This window comes from Gasterosteus aculeatus, chromosome 8 (genome assembly GCF_964276395.1).
Source record: "Gasterosteus aculeatus chromosome 8, fGasAcu3.hap1.1, whole genome shotgun sequence".
In the NCBI taxonomy this organism is placed as follows: Eukaryota; Metazoa; Chordata; class Actinopteri; order Perciformes; family Gasterosteidae; genus Gasterosteus; species Gasterosteus aculeatus.
This window is the reverse complement of record NC_135695.1, coordinates 9,253,577-9,275,128: the sequence shown is the minus strand read 5'-3', so window position 1 is coordinate 9,275,128 and position 21,552 is coordinate 9,253,577. Positions and strand designations below refer to the sequence as shown.

Here is a 21,552-nt window from a genome sequence, read left to right as displayed (position 1 = left end):
CATTTAGTTCACAACTGAAACTAAACCCCCTCTACAGCCACGCAGCATGCAGAACATTTAATTATCTCTGCCTCACACACACACACACACACACAAATCTACAGCATGAAACCCAAGAACCCCCCCGTTTGACAGCTATCCCATAATTCACAGTGCGGGCGCGGACAGGTGAGTGGTGAAGCCAAACAGACACACAGAGAAAAGTGGTGAGCGGCTTCTCTTACCGACGAGTCCCTTCTTCAGGAGTCCCCTTCTTCTACCGGCGCTCCCGCGTTCATCCTTCCGGCAAAGAGAGCGCGAGGACGGCGGCGAGGGACTTTAGACAAAAAGCGTTCCTCTCGCGCCCATGTGTCGCTTCTCCGTCTCTCCCTCTCTCGCGGATTTCTCCTCAGTGTGCGGGTAGGGGAGGTCTGCGCGCTCCGCCGCAGGAGGCTGGACGTCAATCACACAGGTAACCTAGGGAACCGCGGGGCCCGCCCCTTTTCTCGGCGAACACCGATTGGTCGGCGGCCGACGGGGAACCAGAAGTCCTCGCGGATCCACAGACGGCGGCTCATGTAGAGCCAAACAAACAGTAGTGGATCGCGGTACTTGTGAACTCTCCCTCTCCCTCTCTCCCTCTCTCGCTCTCTCTCTCCCTCTCGCTCTGACTGCAGAGCCCACAGCTTTATCTTACAGTTGCCTAGCAACAGCTCCGCGTGTTTGAGTGTGCGTTTGGAGAGAGATGTGGGGGAGAGAAAGGAGTTGAACTCTCTCTGTCTCTCTCCCCTCAGAAGTGTGGATGGATGTTGAATATTTCATCCTCAGCAGCCTGGCTGTGTGTGTGTTGTTGAGGCGGATGCTGTGGTGCCTACTGGTTAAATGCAGCACTGAGTTAGTTAACAAGCCTTGGAATGAATCAGGAGAATGAGAGAAAAGTGGGTGCTGTTGTTATTTGGATAAAAAACACCTTTATGGTGCATATATAGAAACGTATGGCGCACGGCTGAGGGAAGTCTCATTTGAGTTTACCGCTTGCATTGATATTCCAAACAAAATCAACGTATTATCGGATATAATATTTCTTGAGTATGAGACATAAGCCGTTACAGATTTGTAAAGGCAAAGGATTCCAGCAGCAGAAAAGTATCGAAATATGAATAAAAACTGCTCAAACCCCTCCAACAACGTCCACCTCTCCGCTGCCCATACATAAGCTTGTTACAAAAAGAAGACAAACACACTACTTCCCTCTCAAATCTCACCCACAATCCTGCTACGACCAAATGAAAGGGTGACATTGGAGGATGTAGAAAGTTTTCAAAGTGAGCCTTTCTCAGACACATGAGAATCTGTAACACGTGTGAAGTTCGTCTGTAGTCTACAACCCAAAACTATTTTTGCTAGAGTATTTGGTCATCAAAGGGAGCTGTACGACATCTACAATTGAATTTGAATTTGAAACAGACACACATTGTATCTGCCCGGCGTTGTTACGTACCACTTCAGCTCGTTTTACACGTGGTGATGGCGAGGAGCAGGATTGTGTCATACTTAACATACACAGGCGCACCTTTAGGGGGACCAGGGTTTGCCTTCTAGATCGTGACACACTTAATAAGAGTCTGCAGCTGGATGTGAGCAAACTCTCAAAGGAACTGACCCAGCTGTCCTTGTACTAATAAGCTGTGCAGACTATCCTCCGCAGCCCTGTCATCATAGTCACTACACACACTACGTGGTATGGAATACATTATTGCTTGTGTCTTTATTTGCGTTGTGAGAGTGAGGTCTGGGCCTTTCACCGTCGGCTTTCCTCTGCTCACCAGCAGTCATCCTCTCTGATGCTGCTGCTACATCCAAGATATTTGGGCTTCACCATTGGTCCAGAGCATATAGGGAGGGTCAAAGCTATATACCAACTATCTACTGCTATTCGGCTCACACTCATTCGTCCTGCTTTTGATTTATCTGGTTTTACAGCAATAGTGCTTCTTAATTCCACTGTCTTCTGTCTTTACACAAGGTGTCTCTGAAATTGCTTTTTTTTGTCATATTTACATTTATTTAGAGAGTGCAGTAAATTGACAGTGTTCTACATGTAAGCATGTGGAAGTTAAGGAAGTGTTGATGTTCCTCCAACACTCCCATTAGCTGCCTATCACATGACAACGTGGTCTTTGTCTCCATCCAGTGGAGGAATCATCCAGCGTGAGCTGTCCAAATTGTTTTGTGAATGGGAACATGCATAGGGGGGCAAAGCCCTAATCTATTATGGGATCATTGCCTTTTGTGAATTTAAATACAGTTAAATCAGTTTTACAGTCCCGTACAGAGAAAATGTCAAATAACACAGATGGTAAAGATGTAATGGTGATGCTCACGATTTGCAGGGTTTAGGCTGTAACTCCATCATTCAAATGGGGCATTCACTCAAAAAGTGCAGGAAATAAGTTTATGCTGCATGTCCATTTACTCTGACTCAGTAACATATATTATGATGCTTACACCTAAATATAGAAAACGTTACCTCCTATTACAATGCCATATAGTTTTAGTAGTTGAGTGATGTTCAATAACGGATTAAGTCTTCCAGTGGTTGTAGGAGTCACAGGTCACTCTAGTCAAAAAAAGTATTTTTGTAGGATGTATTTATCACTCAATATTAATTTATACGCCTGATCTTTAAGCAGGTGGGCGTCAGATGGGTCACAGTGAGAGACTGGAAGAGATGAGGGAAATGTCACGGCTCCACAAGCATCGACTGGCCCTGATCAATGCTCACGACCAGGAGCTGCAGCAGCAGAGGCTCTGAGGGACAAATACAATACATCTCTTGAGACCTTAATCCGACAATCTGCTTCGGCTTTTGTTTAAAATGTCACCCTCTCAGACTTACACGCAATGTCGATGTCGAAGATTGCAGATTGAAGACTGAAAGTGTGTGTGTGTGTGTGTGTGTGTGTGTGTGTGTGTGTGTGTGTGTGTGTGTGTGTGTGTGTGTGCTGATGTTATTGTTTCAACGTGACTGCTGAGTCACACTTAATGGTACTTGATGTCTCGTCCTGACAGAGAGTCTGTGCTCTCTGAGCAGTGATACATTGTGTGTCAGGTCAGCGGATTGTCAAGACGTTTTTGTATGTCAGTCTCCAGATAATCTCGTGGGAACTCATCAGGAATCAGGAATCAGGAAACATTTATTTGCCAAAATATGTCAAACATACAAGGAATTTGTCTTGGCGGTTGGTGCACGACAGTAGACAGACAAGACAACAGTGCACAAGTAATAAAATAAAGTAGAATGAAATGCTAATGCAATGGGTTAGTAGAATAAGGCTAAGGCTATGGGTTAGTATAAAACAAGGGAATAAAGTTAAACATTTTAAATATTAAAAAGTTAAAAAGAAAAATATCGAGCATAAAGTGCACTAACGAACAAGTAACAGAGAAGTGACAAAGTGACGACAAAGTGATGAATTGCGGTAAAAGTGTCCTAAGGTGTAGGACATGTTGACGTCCACTGTGTGTGTAAATAAACTGATGTGCACAGCATCTGCAGGGAGAGGTTGCTGCAGCGTCCCGCGTATTGCGTCATTCAGGCGTGAGTCAACAGGGGCGGGGCCAACAAACAGGGCGGAACGAGCATGTAGCAACATTTCACCAGGCGACCTGTTCGGGTTGTTTGGAGCCGGGGGGGAAAAGCACCTGGCCCGGCGGGGGGTGGAGCGTGTTTTGGCAGGAGCTATGGACGCGGACACGCAGGAGCAGGAGGACGAGCTGCTCGCCCTTAACAGTATCTTTGATTCGGACGAGTTCGTCCGGGATGAATCCAAATCAGCCGGAGAGATCCGAGTGTCCGTAGAGGTCCCTGCAGACTTCACCGCGGTCCTGAAAGAAGGTAAAGGAGGAGACGCGTTGTGTTCTTATTGACATGGACGCATGCGCGTTAACTGTACACACAATGCGCCAGGAATGACAATTATTACTGAACAAAAAGTACGCAAAATGCAGGTAATCAAGATTTTAACAATGGTTCTATGTACAGTATACAGTAAAATGTGAAAGAAATATTTAAGTTAATTTTTGTGTTCATACAAGGCTGCGTGAAAGCTTGGTAAATGTAAACCAGGCAGGTTTCTAAATGCTCTTGAATATTTAACATACTTTTGTCATGTTGGGATATTGTTTTTATTTCTTTCGAAGGTGAATCACTGAGGCAGTACCAGCTATCGTTCCTTCCGCCTTTGCTTCTGACCTTTGAACTGCCGCAGGACTACCCGTCCTCCTCGGCTCCCTCCTTCTCCCTCACCTGCAGCTGGCTGACAGACACACAGGTAATCAGTAGAAGCCCGCCTGGGGGCACTAAGGGGGAAAGAAATGACGGTTAATAAAGATAACACTGCCCTCACCTCCCACAGCTCTCCGCACTGGCTGCTCAGCTAACCGATCTCTACCAGGCCACTGGTGGCGCTGTGGTGCTCTTCTCCTGGGTGCAGTTTCTTAAAGAAGATACCCTCAGGTTCCTGGACGTCCATTCCGTGCTGGAGCTCCCCTCCGATGAACCCGGCACCCTGTACGATGGCCAGGACTCAATAAATGCTCCACTGTCAGAAGTCGCAGCATCCTCAGAGGTTCCTTCAACCTCAGACCGGGGCGTCGCGGACTCGATGGAGGCTGAGCGGACCCTCCGGACCTCTGGGAACAACGATCCGTCCACAGTGGCAGGCGCCTCAAAGCATCTCCAGTATGCGTCAGATCAAAGTGACCTGGACGATTTCTCAAAGGACGGGGGCGCGGCAGCCTGGTCGCTACTTCCCCCTGGCTCCTCAGAGCCGGGCTCTGGTCTTCCTCTGACTCCGTCACAGACCCTCTTGTCCCGGCTCCTGATCTGGAACGCGGCTCGGACGCAGAGAGCGTTCTCAGCCACGGTGTTTGACTGCGGCGTGTGTCTCGCGGGCTTCCTCGGTTCCGACTGCGTCCAGTTGCCCGAGTGTGGCCACATCTTCTGCAGGACCTGCCTCGCCAAGTTCTGCGAGCTCCGGATAACCGAGGGCAACGTCAAGGGTGTGACCTGTCCTGAGGCGGACTGCGCTGCCACCCCATCACCTGCACAGGTACGGCCCCGATCGACTTCTTTGCGGTGAACAGCACAGTGTGAGAGAAAAAGGTTCAGAGTTGATTTTCCACCACCGCATGCATACATTACCAACATCATTCAACGGATTGCTCTCTTGTGTGGTAGGTTAGGTGTCTGGTAGGGGAAGATCTGTTCAGTCGCTATGATCGTCTTCTGCTACAATCCACTCTGGACTGCATGGCTGGTATTTCTTTCCCATATATTCTTGTTAAGTTGCGGATTTATTCAAAACCTTTGTGCATCAGGATGGCTGTAGGTTAAAATATAGCAATTTCCCAAGTCCAATAATTCTACAGATTTCCAGTCATTGGTCACTGCTGGGGTATATACTGTAGGTGTATGATTGATACACTTGTTGATTGAAACTACTTACCTTATGCATTGGGTTCATGGAGGGGTCTCCGCTCAGGTGTCTTCTTCCCTCTCATCCTCGTAGACGTGGTGTACTGTCCTCGACGTGTTTGTGGCTCGGCCGTCATTTTTGAGAGATCCGGCGCTGCAGCCCAGTGCTCCGTGTGCAGCTTTGCCTTCTGCGTCACCTGCAGGAAGAACTACCACGGAACAGAGGGCTGTCCGAAAAAGAGGATTACAGAAATACAGGAAGCCGAGGCGGACCTGCCGCAGTCACAAGGTTCAAGTATATGCTTGTTTCCTCCACTTCATTTGCAAAAGTAACTAGTAACTAAAGCTGTCAAATAATTGTAGTGGAGTGAGAAGAGGAAAGGAAAGGTACTTAAAAAAACCAACCAATCTGAAGCAGTGCTCTGTTTGTGTCTCAGCGGGGTTGATGGGGCTGTGGGAAGACTATACCAGTGGCAGTAAGAAGAGGCAGCGCCTCCTGGAGAAAAGGTATGGCCGCGCTGTAATGCAGGGCACCGTCGGGGAGTGCCTGAGTGAGGACTGGATTTCCTGCAACAGCAAGAAGTGCCCCCACTGCTTCTGGAAAATAGAGGTATTCAATTCTTCGGCCAGTAGCGCTCGTCTCCACACATACAGACGGTTCCAGGGCACCGTGTCTTTGGTAATTGTTTGTTGTTTGTTGTTGCTTTGTGGGTTGCAGAAGAACGGCGGATGTAACATGATGACGTGCACTCACTGCGGACAGCGGTTCTGCTGGATCTGCCTCACCAGACTGCCAACATATCAGGCAGGAAAACACTTTGACAACAGTGAATGCTCACAGTACCAATAGGCCCTTTTCACGGCTGCCATTTTCACATGTTATTTAAGGGTAAGAAGAGGTTTTATCAATTAAAAAATGAATTATGGTCCCATTTTGCTAATTATAATACGGGTAGATGAAATCCAGCATGGTTGAGACTGACAGGCCTAACAACACCCCCGAACTGTCACATTATTGGAAGATGAAGTACAGCATCTCGTACCTTATTGCTTAAGTGTGGCATTCAAGTGAGCCAGCATTCACATCACCGGGACTAAATACCACCTAGAGACACATTAATAATAGGATTACTTAAACCTGTGTTTACGCTGCAGTTAGGATGTAAAAAAGAGCTCAACCACCTTCAGTTAGTCGCACCGCCAGCCACTGCCAGACACGGAGAGGATGAATTAAATGAATGTTGCACGGGTTTGCTGTGATCAGTTCAGTTTGATTTGTAATAGCGCTTTTAACAAATGCTTGTCAATGCTCATGAATGCTGATTTTAAGAAAGAAAAATATGCAATTGGTATGAATGACACAATAATGATGTGGAACATCAAATAATAGTTGTCATTTCAACACTGTTTGAAACTGCTAGTAGTGGAAAAAGTACTAAGATATAAATCTACAAGATTGCAGCATTGTTAATACGTTGATTTATACTTACTTCTCAAAGCGGAAAATAAATTAGAAATAGATAAATAGCCGTCTCAAAATGTATTTTTTTCAAAATGTGTGGATGTATGTAAGCAAAGGTAAACTACTTTGGAACTTTCACTACAGATGATACAGGATAAATGGGCTTTCTCCACAACAGATTATTTTGCCACAATCCATTTTTAAAAAGCCAAACGACATACCAATACTAACTAAATGGCACCTTTATGAAATCACAGCACAAGTCTTACTGTGTCATGGCCATTAGTGGGTGCTGAAAAACAAGAATGTAAAAGTAAACAGACTAACAGATTGTAGCACTTAAATTGTGCTTATAATGGCTCTTATCTATAGCAAGTTGTAGATCGGCTTATTTTATGAAATTGCACTTTGTTGTTTCTTACGTTATCTTCTTACGTCGTCTTCTTTTTTCTTTTAGCAAATATCATTCAAGTAAGTAACATCCCAGCAGCGTTTGAGCACAGTCAAAAGGTTATGGTTCTAGGTGTCCGTTACGAAGACTGCTAGGAAAGATTTTACCCTCCAACTCTTGAACCTTCTACAGATTATACGCACATATTTGGCATAAGTCCACAATATGAACACATTCGAAGGCCCTTGATTGGGACCTCGCAGCTGCCTATTTGGAACAACAAAGAACACTGTCGCTTTCTGAGACATGGAGATCTACAGCTGTCTTTCATATTGAGGCAAAATATACCGGCCCTCTCTATTGCTGTCTCTCTTTGTGTGTCTGTCTGTGTGTGTGTCGGTGTGTCTGTGTTTCCTCAGAGGGGTCATCTCTTCCTCATAAATGTCTAAACAACTGTTTGCCGTACTGACCCAGCAGGGTGGAGGTGGCTGGAATGTGTCAGTGGTTGTCAATCTCTTTTTTTGTGAATCATGTGAAATATAAATACAAATGAAAAAAAGTTATAATTCAAAGTAGCAAAGCACATAAATTAAAAAATAGGATTGTCAGCTTGACTGGGAGTTTCAATATCTTTGAAACTTGCCGCAAACACAGTTACTGTAGCGGGAACATTATAAATAACTGCCTTCCACTTATTAAACACTGGGAAACTTTGATTTCCAATCTAAAGTCTGGATCCGGTGTTTTTTCCAACTGGTGTTTTTGCAACTACCCATATTGGTGAAAGTAGAAAGTCCACAAATGACATGCAATAATAATTATAAATGGATTTTCATGATGTACTAATCATTTTTTAGATGTCCTCCTGATAAAACAGAGGATTTTGTATTTGAAGCTTTCTTCCAGCAGCTGTGCTACTAAACATCAACTGAACATGTTTGCTTCCTCATATTGCTGGTTTTATTTGGAGTTAGGCACATTTTGCCAATCAAATATATACAGCATTAGAACCTTCATACAGTAATTCTAGTAGTGTGCCAGTAATCATACTGGTGAGGACCTGCCAAATTCAAGCACTAATTTCATACTTGAAAATAAGAGAAGGAAGCATCCAAAGGCAAAAATCCAAAGTGAAACCCAAGGCCAGTACAACATATTTCAGGCAATCTGTTCATACAATTTGTGAGATTTCCTGCTGACAGAGAAAAACAAACAAACTACCGAGGGCACAGGAGCAGCTTTTGTGGCAGGAGTAATATAATGAGTGAAGCTTGACTATCAGTACAGTAGAAACTAAAATATTGAGAGCTATGCTTCCATAGCACATAAAACACACACTTGCTGGAATAATCATCAAGGCAGCTTGTTGGTCATCTGGACTTTTATTTATCTGTCAGAAAACACACACAGCCTCAGTATATCAGTACATCAGTCATTCAGGCATCCAGTCAGTCAGTCAGTTAATGGTATATTGGCAACATTGATTAGAGGCACTCAAAGTGTGCTGAGGTTTTCACAGAGGGTGAACCAGAATATATATATATATATATATATATATATATATATATATATATATATACTACACTGCAGGGGGCGCCGTCGGGGTGTTTTGGGTCCCTCCGACAGTGGATGGAAGGGAGGGGTCCTGAATTCTGTTAGTGTAAAAGGCCGACTGAGTCTGTAGACCAGGATCCATGTGCTCTCATGTGAGACAAGTGTCACCAATGTGAGTGAGTGACAACATTAGTAATCCATATATATATATATATATATATATATATATATGCAGGAAAAGAAAACAGTTTTCAGTTTTCAAGGAACAGTGTAACCTTTAGGGACGTGTTCTATCCTCTTTCTGGCCATCAGGAAGCACTCTCGTGTCCGCCCCCTTAGTATGGAGCTGTAGCCTGCAGGCGATTAGCTTAGCTTGGCATAAAGACTGGAGTGATGGGGTAAATAGCTAGCGTTGCTGTCTCTAGTTAAAGGATGTCTTTGTTCTATTTACAGCTTTAACCCCCAACCCTCTTCTTCACCATGCATTTGCCACTTTTCTCAGTAGTTAAAGTACCACTTTGGCCAAATACTCGAGCAGTTTGTTTCACTGTGAGATCGCCAAATAGCTGCACTTTGTACAGTGCAACAATAAGAGGTAATTAAGTGTGGGCTTGGGTCATTTTCTCATCAAATAGGGCATGTTTCTGACACCGAGGCGTTGCCCCCGGCTGGTCATTAGAGAAAAACATTTACGATCCCTCCACATTGGAGGGACTCAGCAAAACATTCCTGAGCCCATATCCTAAGCTAAGCTTATAATGAATAATTTAATCAATCAATCAATCAATCTCTAACTCATCGGTGTTTCCAATCTGCCCTGATCAGTCAAACAGTGCAATAAATATGATACACATCCATAACAGCTCCAATTTCTCACCTTGTAAACATTAGGAAACAAACTATTGAGAGGCAAACAATGACAGTGGGAGCAAAGTTTTCACTTGAACTAAACAGCATATTGTACCATACCTTTCTTCATAGATGTCTTTTATATTCAGTGCAAAATCACGATTCTTTCCAATGCCCCTCAGTAGAATCAGCACAACATTACAGACATTTCCAAACATGTAAACCTCAGAAAACAGCATTCTCGCTGTCACAGTTTCTCTCCATAGTAGCAAGATCTCTACAAATATTAAGTATGACCTAATCATGCAAAAAATAAACCAGATACAACTTATACGGTGCAATACACATCAGCATTTAGATAACAGCATTGGTTAACAACAATGAAATCAATCATTGCCAGTGTAATATACAATATGACACAATATGACTTGGGGAAATGCTTTGGTTGTGCACACAAAGGCCATAACCTGTGACGAGGGGTCTCAATTAGATTTAAGGGGTCCAGAGCCAGTCCAAATACAGTACATGACAGGAATGAAACAGAAAAATGTTTCCAGACTTAAAGGTTATTTTGGTGATGGCTGTTAGTAGTTTAATAGTGTCCTACCATCACGTTTCCTCCATTCTCTGCTGCTTATTATTACACAGTGTTCCGTAGCTTCTTTGGAGCGAGCGCTTGTCAACCTAAAAAAAAGGTAATGCTGCCTGTTCTTTAAGGTAAGAGTGTTATTAATAGGAGGAGGAGGAGAGATAATAACAGCCTGAAACTCAGTCCAATGTGAAGAACTCCTTGATGAGCTCTATCTCCCCCACAGATTTCATTATAGCTGCGCTTTCATCAGCTCATTTGTTCCATTTCTATTCAACCGTGCAGCACAGCGGGCTATTAAAACAGCCCGGCGTATAGTTTTCTATTTGTATCTCACCCTCGCTCACGTGGTTGAATCCCTAAACACCACAACATTTTGTCCTCCAGTTCTTCTCTCCTGAATGTCCTCATCTGTGTGCGGTTGTGCTCTAGAGACAAGTGAAAGATGTGAACAGCTGCCTCCACACAGTCGACTGAACCAGTGTGTTTCACTTCATAACACTTCAGATGACGTGACCCAAACTGTCCTTTCACGGATTCTATTATGTGAGTGTGAGTGTGTGTGTGTGCGCGCACTGCATACAAATATGGAAAACCAAATTGGAATTGAAAAAGGACGGGTTTTTTCTCTTCTGAATGACAGATCTCCCTCTATATATAAGAATCTAAATGGGAAAACCCTTCAACCGCTACATAAAATGACTTTTGAGGCACGGACAATTTGTTTTTTTGTTTTTAAAGGATTAAAGCCACACACATCGAGAAATATGTTTTAAAGAGCAGGAGTTGTATTGTAGTCACTGTATTCTTTAGACATTTATGTAATTGCACGATATTCAGATCAGTCGCACAGAACTGGAACAGATAATCAAATAAGCTAAAAACAGAAAATCTAATTTGGTTCTGATTACATAACTGATCTTTTGGGGATGGGCTTCAAACTGATAAACAGCTGTACCTGGGTCATACAGGGTGAAAAAACAAAATAAAATCCTAACAACACTAAAAAAAGATCTGTCCTGAACTGTCTGTCCTCCTTAACACTGTGGTAAAACCCGGTTATGTGTCCTGTGGGAATCGAGATTGATTGTGAGAATTAAATTATACGTCGCACAACCAGGAACAATCACGAGGCTCTGCACACTGTTTTATGCAATTTTCAAATTAGTTAGATTGCACATTTCCTCTCACCACAGTGCCAGTTTGGGTGTGTTGGGAAGACAAAGATTTAGGCTGCGCCCTCCGTCACGTGGTCCTACAGCGCCGTCAAAGGATGAGACTAGCAGCTTGTAACTGGGCGGATGATACCAGAGGACTTTACCGTTGATCAAGTGGACGGTCAAAGTGGTGCAGAGGGCCAACAATAAAGTCCACACACACAACGTGTAGTGCTGCTGGGTAGACATTCAGACGCACAGTGCACAGTTTATACAAGATTCCTGATCATTATTAAATAGATTAAAGTATTAACAATATAGGCTAGGCTAACAAAAACCAAATGATCCATAGTATTCATGTATATTTTCCTATATTTACATTGATATTTAAGTGAGAATATTTACACAACATCTGTGATTTGTGATCACAAGACAAGAGGTGACCCAAAATCTAGAAATACTGCGGATTATTTTCCACTATTGTGTCAAAATGGCTAGCCAAAGTTTATTCTTTAGGCTAATTCTCACCAAAGGCACAAAGAAGGCCAGCCAGGGTGTAGCCTCCAGCCACATACACACCAAACGGATTAATGAGCACTGACCGGATGATTTGGTTTGTTGTGCTTTGTTTTTTTAACTTTGCAAACAGCGCTTTGGATTTCCTGACCTGTTTAAGGTTAGAACGATGTTGAATATGTGGCTCCGTGACCACTACAGTAAGTGGCCCTGAACTCCTTCTGTAGGGCCTGTAGAAAAAAACAACCCTGCAGGGCTCATTCAAACTGAACATAAGAGTTGAAACAGGTCTCAAACTTAGTTGTCACTGATTCTGTTTCTAGAGGATGAATTGTTCCGGCTTCAAGTGTTTGCTTCTATTCTACCTTTTATTCATACCAACCAATATTTTTTTCACTTTTTTGCATTCTCTCTTGATGTGTAAAGTGTTTTTCCCCCTCCGTGCATCACTAGTCATCTCCCTGCAGCCTTAACAAGCTTAAGAAATACATGCAATTCATCTTTATTTACTTCTACCATTAGTCAGAACACAACCCATGGAGTGGGTCAAAAAGGTAAATGTAAAGGTAAAAATAAATACTTTTTTTACTCAAAAAGTGCTTACTTGCCTAATAGTCCTGTTCTCTGTTCTCTTGTTGCAATCTGCTTCAATATCCAGACTGAATTTTAAGAACAATACCCAAATGAAATAAATCCATCGAATCCGATTAGAGCATTATGTCAAATATTAGGATTTAAATGTTTAAGCGTATATCCAATGAATTACAACAAAATCTTGAGGTAATTTGGGCTAATCCCTCTGCTAAATATGCCCTTCAACCATAGCTTGGTATTAGATTTTCTGCGCTTTGTCTCTCCACACATTCTGTTCTACCGTAATCTCTGTTTGATCTCTCCCCCTCCTCCCCGCTTGTTCTCTTAGCTGTAGCCGAGGTGCTCCATCTCGTGGCGGTATCTTAACTCGGACACTTTTGCTTTGTGCTGCTTGCTCTCCAGATGCTGCCGGAAGTCCGTCTCCTGCTCGGCCCCGCAGTTGCACATGGAGCAGTAGAACTGTCCGCTGGGGGTCACACACATGGCCAGGTCCCTGGGAATGCGCTGCCTCGGCCTGGGGTTGTAGTACGGTCCTGGAGGGAGAAAGACGGGACAGACAACCCAACGAATATGAAAAATGAATATGGTTTAAGAGCGCTTGTTTTATGAGGTTAGCGGTGCCAAACCCAAAGGTATTAAGTTTACGCGAAGCATGTCAATCGCTCCACTACTTTGGTGGGAACTAACATACTCAACATCTTCGTCTTTTATTGGAGGAATCACAGTAACGGAAAATGTGGAGGCTCAACCTGAAGCCACCCTGGTGTTCCCCTGTATAACCATAAGGTCAGAATATATAGCCTAGTTCATTCTGAAATACCTGCAGAACTATACTGACATTCCCATTGGGCCCAGCTTTGCTTCGTGTTGAGCGCTAATTGGCTCATTTTAGCATGCTGGCATTAGAAAAGTACTCTGCATTGTGCCTGCTATGCATCCGGATGTTAACATATCACTGTGAGCATACTGATTCTACCACTGCTATACTTTTGTCAGAGGGGTTTGGACAGAAATGTGCAGCCCGAGCGGGACTTTAATGTACCATACTCTATAAATTACTAAATTAATCAGTTATTCAAATGTATTAAGTCATGTTTTCCACATGATTTTCAGAATAAACCATCATCTCAGAATTGATATGTGACTGATGTGTGTGATTAAGATACACAATTTGGGATTACAACTAGGTTGATCTTGGAAGAAGACTATTGCCAGTTTGTGTGTGTGTGTGTGTGTGTGTGTGTGTGTTTTTTTTTACACAGCAGAAAAATGAGGAGATAAAGAGACATACAAAAAACAGCAAGAAGGCAACTGCAGGAGAGAGTGTGGCTATTTTGGGATTTGCTTATCATGAAAACTGACTGGGTCAGCAAAATGTTGTTGATGTGTGTGTGTGTGTGTGTGTGTGTGTGTGTGTGTGTTTGTTAGCGTGTGACAAAGAGAATGAATGAGACGGCGGCACAATAGAGACGGTATTATAACGTCAGCAGATGTATGACGTTATCTTTTTTCTGTTTTCACACACACACACACAAACACACAGACACACGCACGCATTCACTCCATGTGTATTCATATATGTTATTATATTATATATTTCATTCCTTTTAAAAAGGTTGTGTCCAGCTGCAAGTTGTTTAAACACACAAATGTGTGTACCGACACACACAGATCATACTGCAGCTTGTTGGTTTTTAATGAAGGTTTAACGGTACCAGTTAGAAGTTAAGCAGTGGGTGTCTGCTTTTAAGCCTGTTTTTCATTCATTGTTAAGTTTTTACCTGGCATGCAAGCAGGTATCTGTGGACTGCGGCGGTTTTTCACCAGTCTGTATTCACTGCCATCGTTCCTGTTTCTTCTTGGGGCTGTTTCATTGCTGCCCTCCCTGAAATAGGAGAACCAAAGTCCAAGTTACTTCGGTTCAAATCAAAAGGTGATTAAGACACTCTAATTGTTGAGTTTAGTTTAGATTGCTGGGTTTTGTAATTAAAAATTAAAAAACCGATTTGTCCTTCAGTTACCCAGGAATAACTGGGTAACTTAAATCTCAAGACAAATACTTAATATCTACACTAATAAAAAGCATTAAAGCCAAAATATAACTTTATTATTTAACTACATATGTTTTACTGAGCTGCTTTTAATTCAGTGTTTGCGTCCTAAGAATTTGCAAGACAAATCCTAAAAACAATAAGAAAAGAAATGAGACCTGTGTGCTGCTGCAAAAAAAAGTCTCTATAATTATACCTACACGGTACTAGAGTTCTGTTGGGCCTCAGCGAGCCGTAGTTTCTTGGCATGGTTCTTTCCCTGGTAATGGGCCTGTGCAACGGCCAGCGAACTGAACGAGGCATCGCACAGCTTACAATAGTCATTTTCTGTGGCCAAGATAACCCGGGTCGCCCCCTTATACTGCGCCTGCAGACACAGCACAAGCGGTGCAGTTTATACAATGCTGTTCGCTACACAGTGCTTTTAAAATAGTTTTGAGAACTATTAACTTTCATTCATGCAAATAGGTACATATAATACAATATAACTGTTATTTGCTCTTATGTTTGCTTGATGGTTTCCTTCAAACTTAACAATGAACAGGGAGAATCTTTTTTGGCCACAAGCTGGGAACAAACCTTTAAAGTGTGTACCGCAAAGATGTTAAACTAACTAATTCAGAGCTTTTATAGATTTAGAGTATCTTATCGCCTGAGGTAAATCCATATTAACGATCTCTTCCGCTCAGTTTTCCTTTCCGCACCAACTCCTGAAGGAATTATCTGCCTCTTTATGTGCTAAATACGCCACTATGTCCATCAGCTAGTCTCTGACTGTGTCTAGTTACTATAAAGTTCTGTGAAACCGATGGGAGCTGCAGATTCATGGATCTAGGCCCCCAATACACGGATATTGATTACAGCCATATTTAGGTGTAAGCAAATGGAAAATTAGAACCAATGTGTATTACATAATCATTCAATTGAATTAGTACATTGTTCAGTGGTGAGCGGATGCTGTGAGATTGAAGTGGAACAGAGTGACTGTGCAAGTTATTACCGCCTCCTCAGAGGGAATCTCCCTGTAGCAGCAGACTTCAGCAGCAGTACACCCACTCCCTCAACGGTAAAAGGGCAACACTTAGGTAGGTTTGGCAGCGTTGGTATCTGACCTGCCTGCCTGCGTCACTGTCGTTTGATCCTGAGCAGAGGGACGTCTGGCCGGTCGCCTCGAGGACCTCTGGGTTCCTGATGGCTGGAAGCTGCTGATTGCCAGCGTAGAAATTTCTTAGCTTTTTGCTGTGGTTCTTTCCCTAGACAGACAAATCAGGAAGAATTTGGGGTTCGTGTATACACACCTTGACGTTTTACACCTTTTGTACACGTGCAGTTTCAACTGACCTGGTAGTGAGCCTGTGCCTGCTGAGCAGAGTTGAGAGTAACGTTGCAGAGTTTACAGTACAGGGGTTTACACAGCTCGCCCAACCCCGCGGAGTCTTCCTGCTCCTCCGTCCCAGGATGAGAACCCTCATCCTGCGGTCGCTCGCTGGCCGGGGCGCCCTGACCAGTGAGCGGGACGGGGAGGAGGCAGGACATGGAGGCCGGGATGATGGCCGGTCTAGGAGGCATTGGGGGCAGGTGTGAAGTATCTGGGCAGGGAGCAGAAGGGGAGGACAAGGGCCTCGGAGGGAGGGGAAATCGGCAGATTCCAGGTGGGGGTACCAGGGATTGTGCAGAACTCAGAGGTGGAGGACCCAACTGTTGTATGAGGTCCATGGTGGGAGGCACTATTGCTTGTGTGTGATCTACAGGTGGGGGACCCAAGGTGTGCGCCATAGGTGGAGGACCCAGTGGCTGAGCTCGGGCCATCGGAGGGGGTCCTAAGCTGTGCGGCGGAGCAATCTGAGGATGTCTTAATGCGTGAGAAGCAGGCATGTGGGGAGGGCCGAGAGTCTGGGTAGGAACCATCATCGGGGGCCCAATCGCCTGAGCGGGGGCAAGAGGCGGCGGGCCGAGAGGCTGCGTAGGCGCCATCGGCGGAGGTCCCAGGTGGTGCAGAGAGTCGATGTGGTGGAAAGGTTGCTGGAGATGGCTGAAGAGACTCAGGGGAGGTTTCAACATGGTCTCTGTTTCTGTGGGCAACAGGGGAATTTACATTATGTTTAGACAGAAGCAGATGTCCGATGATGTCTTACAAGGAAATGTAGCAATGTTGATGAGGAAGGGGTGTTGCTTTGACATTTGTAACCCTGTTTTCATGCAATAACAGAACATTTTAAAGTTTTAGCCATTGCAAGTTTGGTTGGCTCGTTTACCACGTTGGTGCTTCCTGTCTTTGCATCGGATATCGTAACAATTCATCACAAGGACATTGTGATGGAACCCAGTTAAAAATGTAATATCCGATGTACAGTTACATTAAGAGAAGAACATGTTTTTTCTCTGAGGCCTGAGGCAGAGGAGATGTAAAGAGATGCGTGAATGGAAACACATTCTCGGACAGAGAAGCTTCACACTCCAGTGGGCATCAGAAAGATTAGGCTTATCCCGCGGCGCCTGCAGTCATGCATACGGGGCATTACATGCACATGCCTGTGCACACACACAAACAGAGACAGTGGCAATAAAAAATACTCAAGCCTCGCTGATCAGAAGAGATCTCACCCTGAAGTGCGACTGTTCAAACACGCTGACGTAGTGCATGTGTTTGTGTGTGTGTGTGTGTGTGTGTGTGTGTGTGTGTGTGATAAGTATGAGGGTGAACTTATAAAGAAAGCATCAAACACAAAACATTATAATAAGAAAAGCATACGCAGATTTGTGTTTGTGTTCATTTGTGCCGCTCTAATGCTCAATTTTCTGTGTGTGTGTGTGTGTAGACACATATATTGTTGGGTCAGTAATAACAGCTGTGTCAAATCTCACTGCGCTGGAAGGTTTTATCTATGATCCAATTGGACGCTCAAAGGCAGTGATTCATAGACCCAAAATAACGTCCTGAGGTGTTTGTGTTTCCGACTGCTGTTTGCTGTCGAGTCCGTCTGTCCTGTCGGTCCGTCTGCCTGTCTCTCATCTGTCCACCCTGAGCTCAGGAGAACGGTATGCTGGACAAGGCACTGACCTCGCTCGAGTTCTGTCAACTGAGACATTGATAGCTGCTGGATGAGTTCCCTGCACATTAATAAAATAATGGTGTGCAGCTGTTGCATACACTGAAAATAATAAGATCTAAATATATCATCTGAATGAAGCGTCTACATTTGCTTTTTGGGGGAGGTATCGATTGAAAGACGTTCGGGTTTATCCGGTATGGGCAAACAGCTCCTAATTTGTGATGAACATCAAAATAAGTTTGACCCGGTCGTTGTGAGAGGACAGCCCAAGGAAAGCATTTCTAACAGAACCTCAAGGTTCCTTCACAGAAACCATCCTTGGACAGCTTTAAAAAATGTGAATACAAAATTGAAATTCAAGGGTAAAATGGCCCACAAATTATTATAATAGGATAATTATGGAGAATTTTTGACTTCAAATACATATTCACAATATTCATTAAATGAGTCAACCATGTGGTTGAATTAGGCACCTCCTCAATCACTAGTAACGGCCAGCTGAAACCAGATCCACCAATCAAGTTTCAAACATTGCACATCAATCTCAATCTAATCAGCAGAAATGTCATGATTGAGACTGTCAGTTCTCATCATTAACACAAAGTGCAGCAGAACTTCTTTGCATGATATCATCTATCGAGAGGTCCAACTGCATATCACTCAGAACGGGAGGTAAGCTTGAAGATGTTGGTGTCAACGGTTTTCACAACACAGCCTCGTTACGTTTTAAACTCCCGTTACATTGTGTGAAGCTGCTTCCTGATTTCATGTGGGCATTGCTTCGCTTGAAGGAGGGCAGGGCAACGTCACCTTTCGAGCTCTTGTCCCAGATATGGATGAAGGCCTACGAAGCGCATTCTGCGGAGCTGCAGCACATATGCATGTGCGCCGCAAAAGACCTCGCTGCAGCAAGTCAAAGACAAAAACTGAATGGACTTTCAGCAGCAGAAGGCTCCAATGATCAGTAGGTTGACAACCCGTCATACGTGTGGCGAGGTATCGATCTGATCATCTCAAAAGAATCATTCAGAGATGGAAAAAGGGAACCTCAGTTCATCAGTACAAGTTGTTTGTCAGTTCATCACTTGTCAGATGTTTTTGAGAATGACATCTCTTGGTTTTAGAACCACGCTATGAAAAAACATCTTCCCTGCAGTCTGTTAATATCATGTCCTCTACTGAGAATCTCTAAATAGGCCACGTCTTTATTTTCTCTACTAGTTTTCTCTCGCCGTACTGTCTTGTGTCACATCAATTATGGAGCAATGAGAAGCACATGCCTCCTGCACTTATTCCATTTGCTTCGCAGGGCACCAGACAAACGCATTAAGCAGTAAAGACCACAAGTATGTTGCACTCATCTGTAATTTACTTACTGTTCCTTTACAACAAAGACGACCTTCCACTTTTATATCTCCGTCACACTAAATTTTCAAATGTTTTTTCCTTCGAATGAACATGAAATGAGGGGTAAAGCCTATGAGAACCAGTCACAGAGTCGGATAGGCAGCTGTTACTAAATTGATAAGAAGACAACTAAATCCAGAGGTCAAACTTGTTTATTCTGGCAGAAAGATAGATATAGAAAACCCAGTGCTCTTCAATTGATAATGATATAAAACAGAAAATGCAAACATATCCTTAGATTTGTTTATTAAATCCTGCAAAAGTTTAGATCTTTAAAGTTATTATGACGTACTGTAAATGATTGAAGGTTTACCAAATGTTTCACTTTAAAACTGTTTCACCGTAATCATATGTTTTGGCAATATACAGTTTACTTAGAATTAGTTACAATGAGTTCTACAGTGGCAGGAATACGGATTAGATAAATCTTGTGCTACAGATCTGGATTAACCTTGTTTCTATGTGATCAGTATGACACTCAAGTCTCTTAAAAACAACAGAAACGCCTGCGTTATTATCGACTGTGCAGGTGCAATAAAGGCACTCTCACTGCGTAATTGCCACATGTCACCATCATCATGTGTGCAGATCAAGCCACGCAGAAAGCCATTTACTTTCTATTTCTTCACTTCGCTGACAACCACTTGATTGACTGCCATGGATGAAAGTGAACATTGCACTGGAGCTGTTCACTGTTTCATATTACAGTCAGTCATCGGCACAAACCTACAGCCTCCCTGGAGCTCCCTAACACTGCAAGAGATCAATCCAGCGCCTCGACAACCTCACATTCTGCCTCGCAGCGTGCGTGCTCCATAGGGCGAAACGGAACGACGGCCGGTGCAACACGACATTGTGACGATGACAGCATCTCCAGAGCGGCCGGTTTCTACATCCACCTTCCTCATCTACAAATGCATCTGGCTGGATTTATCCATCCCTGCTCATTAGCGCATAAGACTGCTGACAGTCAGAGTAGAGGCAGTAGGGGGAGTAGGGGGGGGGGGGGCTGCATGGTAAGCCTCTCCTTACCTGGCAAACGGGCGAGATAATGGCTGCTTTCACAGTAGCTGACAGGCGGCGAGGTGTAATTTCTGCAGTAATCCGCGCTCTGGTAGTACGCCGCATCCCCGTTCCCCAGCTGCAGCGCCATCATCGCAGTCGCATCCCTTCGCCAACTTCTTCTCTCCAGAAAAAAAAGAGAGAGAGAGAGAGAGAGAGAGAGAACCGGGGGACCAGACAGGATGGAAGTCTCTACCATACGCTGAGACACCGGCTCGCAGCGGAGGGGGAACCCAAAGAGGAGAGAGAGGTGCGAAGCGTCAGGCAGCGGCGTCGCGTGTTGACTGCACAGCGTGGGAGCACGCGGGGTGTAATCCTACTCGTTATAAGTCGAGAAAAAACGTTCTAAAGATGTTTAAAGGCCACGTGCCTGCCAAGGATCTGGCTGGCTGTGCCACCGTGTTTATTTGGTACAGTCCATTTCCGATGCCACCGCTGCTTATTTGCAAGGGTGGCAATCATGACGCGTTGTGTAAGTATGTTACACCTCTAGTGCACCCTGGTCCTCCGTGGTTATCTATTTATCAGGCTCATTTCTGCAGGGAAGAAAGCCAGGGAGATGTGTGTCAAAAAATGAAAACGATTTAACGCATTGAAAACTAGATAAATACTTCTTATTATCATATCATATCACATCATCAACAATAAGATTGATAAAATCGTATATACGATTATTGAAATATGTTCTTAGTAGTGTTACTAATATTTGACTGTATTACACGACACTATTATTACTTGTTTGTAATATAGAATTATTGCTGTAAATCACAGGATCATAATATGATTTGTGTGTGCTGTGAGGTGACACAGTTGTTCTTCCCCAATACATGAATGCATGGTTATTATTAAAGTGTGTGTATATTTACATGTCCCCATATATACTGATATGATGTATAACTGCTATACATGTTTAAGTTTGCAGCATTTCGGCCATTATTGTGTATATTAAAAAGACAGAGCCAGCAGTATGATGAACAAGTCATGCAAAACCTACATTAAGATTAAATGCCATTGTTATTAATACATGTAAATGCATTTGTCGTTCCTCAACTCTACAGACCATCTTATCTTCTTATTTTATCAAATGATGGGCTGCTGTGCAAGAACCTTTAGCCGTCCCTATTTGTGAACTTGGATGAAAGGACATTAGTAACTCTTTAATTCAATAAAAAAAATAAAATCTAAATCCTCTTCGAGGTGACATGTTTTCTCCCCAGCACACCCGGGTCCAGTGTGTGTGTGTGTGTGTGTGTGTGTGTGTGTGTGTGTGTGTGTGTTAGAGGAGGGGGCGGACAGACAGCGTGGCCGCACTGCCGCAGCGAGCCAACCCGTCCGGTCGAGCAGCGGTCCGGCTGCCGCTTCCGTCCTCAGCGTGAGACCGCCGGACCGGACCTTTTGGCGCATATTTG

General features: G+C 43.8%; 3 protein-coding genes across 4 annotated transcripts in view; 1 reads left to right on the top strand and 2 right to left on the bottom strand.

Annotated features, from left to right (window-relative positions):
* Window positions 1–648, bottom strand: part of lrrc7 (leucine rich repeat containing 7) — an 84,286-nt gene extending 83,638 nt beyond the window's left edge. The window contains exon 1 of the mRNA XM_040183653.2: window positions 225–648. The gene's annotated coding sequence lies outside the window, so the exon portion shown is untranslated. The remainder of the gene's footprint in view (window positions 1–224) is intronic.
* A 2,770-nt stretch (window positions 649–3,418) lies between these two features.
* Window positions 3,419–13,707, top strand: LOC120823574 (E3 ubiquitin-protein ligase RNF14). 2 transcript variants are annotated; one of them, XM_078107932.1, is made up of 8 exons: window positions 3,419–3,877; window positions 4,183–4,313; window positions 4,398–5,093; window positions 5,222–5,300; window positions 5,553–5,747; window positions 5,896–6,068; window positions 6,177–6,347; window positions 12,973–13,707. In XM_078107932.1, exons 1-7 carry the CDS (start codon window positions 3,487–3,489, stop codon window positions 6,306–6,308), a joined length of 1,797 nt encoding a protein of 598 aa, XP_077964058.1. In that variant the 5' UTR covers window positions 3,419–3,486; the 3' UTR covers window positions 6,309–6,347; window positions 12,973–13,707. The 2 variants fall into 2 exon arrangements, with proteins under 2 accessions (XP_077964058.1, XP_077964057.1); XM_078107931.1 differs by lacking the exon at window positions 12,973–13,707 and having other exon boundaries at window positions 6,177–8,040.
* On the bottom strand, window positions 8,675–21,447 carry zmat3 (zinc finger, matrin-type 3). The gene is made up of 6 exons (XM_040183679.2): window positions 20,114–21,447; window positions 15,963–16,693; window positions 15,734–15,874; window positions 14,822–14,988; window positions 14,352–14,455; window positions 8,675–13,103 (listed from the first exon to the last, which is right to left on the bottom strand). Exons 1-6 carry the CDS (start codon window positions 20,340–20,342, stop codon window positions 12,895–12,897), a joined length of 1,581 nt encoding a protein of 526 aa, XP_040039613.2. The 5' UTR covers window positions 20,343–21,447; the 3' UTR covers window positions 8,675–12,894.
* Window positions 21,448–21,552: the final 105 nt, after the last annotated feature.